General features: G+C 38.5%; 1 protein-coding gene across 1 annotated transcript; it reads right to left on the reverse strand.

Moving 5' to 3' along the window:
- Window positions 1-344: 344 nt before the first annotated feature.
- LOC102975717 (transmembrane emp24 domain-containing protein 2-like) lies at window positions 345-929 on the reverse strand. Its single transcript, XM_055091531.1, has one exon. The coding sequence runs from the start codon at window positions 927-929 to the stop codon at window positions 345-347; it is 585 nt and encodes a 194-aa protein (XP_054947506.1).
- Window positions 930-3,856: the final 2,927 nt, after the last annotated feature.

Consider the following 3,856-nt stretch of genomic DNA (forward strand, 5'->3'; position numbering starts at 1 on the left):
CACAGATGTAGAGAACAAACATATGCACACTAAGTGGGGAAGCCACAATGGGGTGCAGGTGGGGGTGTGATGAATTGGGCGATTGGGATTGACATGTATACACTGATGTGTATAAAATTGATGACTAATAAGAACCTGCTGTATAAAAAAATAAATTAAACAAAATTCAAAAATTAAAAAAAATATATTAGGACACACAAACTAGCAATACATAAAAATGGTAATATATGATAACCATGTTGGGCTTTTCCAGAATACAGATTATTTTAACTCTAAAAATAATGTGATTCACCATATTAACAGATTAAAGAAGAAAACACACACACACACACACACACACACACTCAAAATCTCTTCAGGTAGTAGATCTGTCCCAGTGTCATGGCAACTAGAACAAGAGCTTCAAAGAAGAACCAAAGGACCACTCTGCTGTTTGTTCTGCCATTGATTGCTCTGTGTATTCTCTCCCTAACTTCCATGTATTCCTGTTCATGCTTTACAGCTGTCATCGCCACTGTGAGCTCATTAATCATTTCTTCTAGCTTATTCTGGTGAGCTTCTGTTTCCATGTTTTGTCCTTTGGGCACCTCCTCAATATCAATGGTGAACATCACTATTTTTGGAGTCATGGTGGACATCTTATTGCTGAAACAAAACTTACATGTTCCATCCATGTGAGCAGCAAATGTGTATTTCCCACTGGAATCCCAGTCTCCTTTATAAATTCCTTTATTATCAGGCCCTGTAATCTCCACATTGATATCCAGGAAGACTCCCTCGGCCACCTCGAAGATGAGGCCCATCTTGGTGCCCGAGGTGACCCGCTCGAAGAAGCACTCCTCCACATGTGCGTCAATGCTGATGAAGTGGTCCAAGGCTTTGGCCAGGATGGCGGCTAGGAGCACCAGCAGCTCAGCAAGTGTCACCATGGTGGGGCTGGGACAGAAACCAGGACCAGGACTGTGGCCTCCAGAGCTACCATCGCCACCACCACCGGGGTCGTCTCAGCCACCGCCACCTCAGCCCATAAGTTTGTTTTCTACATCTGTGACTCTATTTCTGTTTGTAAATAAGTTCATTTGTAAATTTTTTTTTTTTTAGATTCCACATATAGGCGATATCATATGATATTTGTCTTTCTCTGTCTGACTTACTTCACTCAGTATGACAATCTCTAGGTCCATCCATGTTGCTGCAAGTGGCATTTTTTCATTCTTTTTTTTTATGGCTTAGTAATATATCGCATTTTCTTTATCCATTCATCTGTCGATGGACATTTAGTTTGCTTCCATGTCTTGGCTATTGTAAATAGTACTGCAATGAACATTGGGGTGCATGTATCTTATTTTATATTTTTAAAATTAATTTTCATTGGAGTATAGTTGCTTTAACATGTATATTTTCAAAGTAGCATGTATATTTTTCAAAGTATATTATCAAGATATATGCCCAGGAGTGGGCTTGCTGGATCATATGGTAGCTCTATTTTTAGTTTTTTAAGGAACCTCCATACTGTTCTCCATAATGGTTGTACCAATTTACATTACAACAAACTGCGTAGGAGGGTTCCCTTTTTGCCACACCCTCTTCAGCACTTGCTGTTTGTAGAGCCCCATTTTGTGTGTGTGTGTGTGTGTGTGTGTGTGTAGATTTTTTGATGATAGCTATTCTCACTTCTGTGAGGTGATACCTCTTTGTAGTTTTGATTTGAATTTCTCTAATAATTAGTGATGTTGAGCATCTTTTCATGTGCTTTTTGGCCATCTGTATGTCTTCTTTGGAGAAATGTCCATCTAGATCGTCTGCCCATTTTTTGATTGGGTCATTTTTTTTTATATTGAGCTGCATGAGGTGTTTTGTATATTTTGGAGATTAATCCCTTGTCTGCCACTTCATTAGCAAATGTTTTCTCCCATTCTATGGGTCGTCTTTTCTTTTTGTTTATGGGTTCCTTTGCTGTGCAAAAGCTTTTAAGTTTCATTAGGTCCCATTTGTTTATTTTTGTTTTTATTTTCTGTACTGTAGGAGGTGGATCAAAAAAGATATTCCTGCAATTTATGTCAGAGAATGTTCTGCCTATGTTTTCCCCTAAGAGTTTTGTAGTGTCCGGTCTTACATTTAGGTGTCTAATTTTGAGTTTATTTTTGTGTATGGTGTTAGGGAGTGTTCTAATTTCATTCTTTTATATGTAGCTGTTCAGTTTTCCCAGCACTACTTATTGAAGAGGCTGTCACAAAAAAACAAACAATCCAATCCTACAATTGTTATATCTTCTTCATGGATCGATCCCTTGATCATTATATAGTGTCCTTCTTTGTCTCTTGTTATAGTTTTTACTTTAAAGTCTATTTTGTCTGATATGAGAATTGCTACTCCAGCTTTCTTCTGATTTCCATTTGCATGGAATATCTTTTTCCATCCCCTCACTTTCAGTCTGTATGTGTCCCTAGGTCTGAAGTGGGTCTCTTGTAGACAGCATATATATGGGTCTTGTTTTTGTTTCCATTCAGCCAGTCTGTGTCTTTTGGTGGGAGCATTTAATCCATTTACATTTAAGGTAATTATCGATATGTATGGTTCTATTACCATTTACTGAATTGTTTCGGGTTGTTCTTGTAGGTCTTTTCCTTCTCTTGTGTTTCTTGCCTAGAGAAGTTCCTTTAGCATTTGTTGTAAAGCTGGTTTGGTGGTGCTGAACTCTCTCAGCTTTTGCTTGTCTGTAAAGGTTTTAATTTCTCCATCAAATCTGAATGAGATCCTTGCTGGGTAGAGTAATCTTGGTTGTAGGTTTTTTTCCTTCATCACTTTAAATATGTCCTGCCACTCCCTTCTGGCTTGGAGAGTTTCTGCTGAAAGATCCGATGTTAACCTTATGGGGATTCCTTTGTGTGTTATTTGTTGTTTTTCCCTTGCTGCTTTTAATATGTTTTCTTTGTATTTAATTTTTGACAGTTTGATTATTATGTGTCTTGGCGTGTTTCTCCTTGGGTTTATCCTGTATGGGACTCTCTGTGCTTCCTGGACTTGATTGACTATTTCCTTTCCTATATTAGGGAAGTTTTTAACTATAATCTCTTCAAATATTTTCTCAGTCCCTTTCTTTTTCTCTTCTTCTTCTGGGACCCCTATAATTCGAATGTTGGTGTGTTTAATGTTGTCCCAGAGGTCTCTGATACTGTCCTCAGTTCTTTTCATTCTTTTTTCTTTATTCTGCTCTGCAGTAGTTATTTCCACTATTTTATCTTCCAGGTCACTTATCCGTTCTTCTGCCTCAGTTATTCTGCTATTGATCCCATCTTGAGTATTTTTAATTTCATTTATGGTGTTGCTCATCATTGCTTGCTTCCTCTTTATTTCTTCTAAGTCCATGTTAAATGTTTCTTGCATTTTGTCTATTCTATTTCCAAGATTTTGGATCATCTTTACTATCATTATTCTGAATTCTTTTTCAGGTAGACTGACTATTTCCTCTTCATTTGTTAAGTCTGGTGGGTTTTTACCTTACTCCTTCATCTGCTATGTGTTTTTCTGTCTTTTCATTTTGCTTACTGTGTTTGGGGTCTCCTTTTTGCAGGCTGCAGGTTTGTAGTTCCCATTGTTTTTGGTGTCTGTCCCCAGTGGCTAATTTTGGTTCAGTAGGTTGAGTAGGTTTCCTGGTTGAGGGGACTAGTGCCTGTTTTCTGTTGGATGAGGCTGGATCTTGTCTTTCTGGTGGGCAGGTCCACGTCTGGTGGTGTGTTTTGGGGTGTCGGTAGCCTTATTATTATTTTAGGCAGTCTCTCTGCTAATGGGTGGGGCTGTAGTCCTGTCTTGCTAGTTGTTGGGCATAGGGTGTCCAGCACTGTAGCTTGCTGGT

This window comes from Physeter macrocephalus, chromosome 2, assembly GCF_002837175.3.
Source record: "Physeter macrocephalus isolate SW-GA chromosome 2, ASM283717v5, whole genome shotgun sequence".
Classification (NCBI taxonomy): Eukaryota; Metazoa; Chordata; class Mammalia; order Artiodactyla; family Physeteridae; genus Physeter; species Physeter macrocephalus.

Bases quoted from the DNA above. Each gene is read 5' to 3' on its own strand.
- LOC102975717 (XM_055091531.1), bottom strand. From the start codon at position 929: ATGGTGACACTTGCTGAGCTGCTGGTGCTCCTAGCCGCCATCCTGGCC.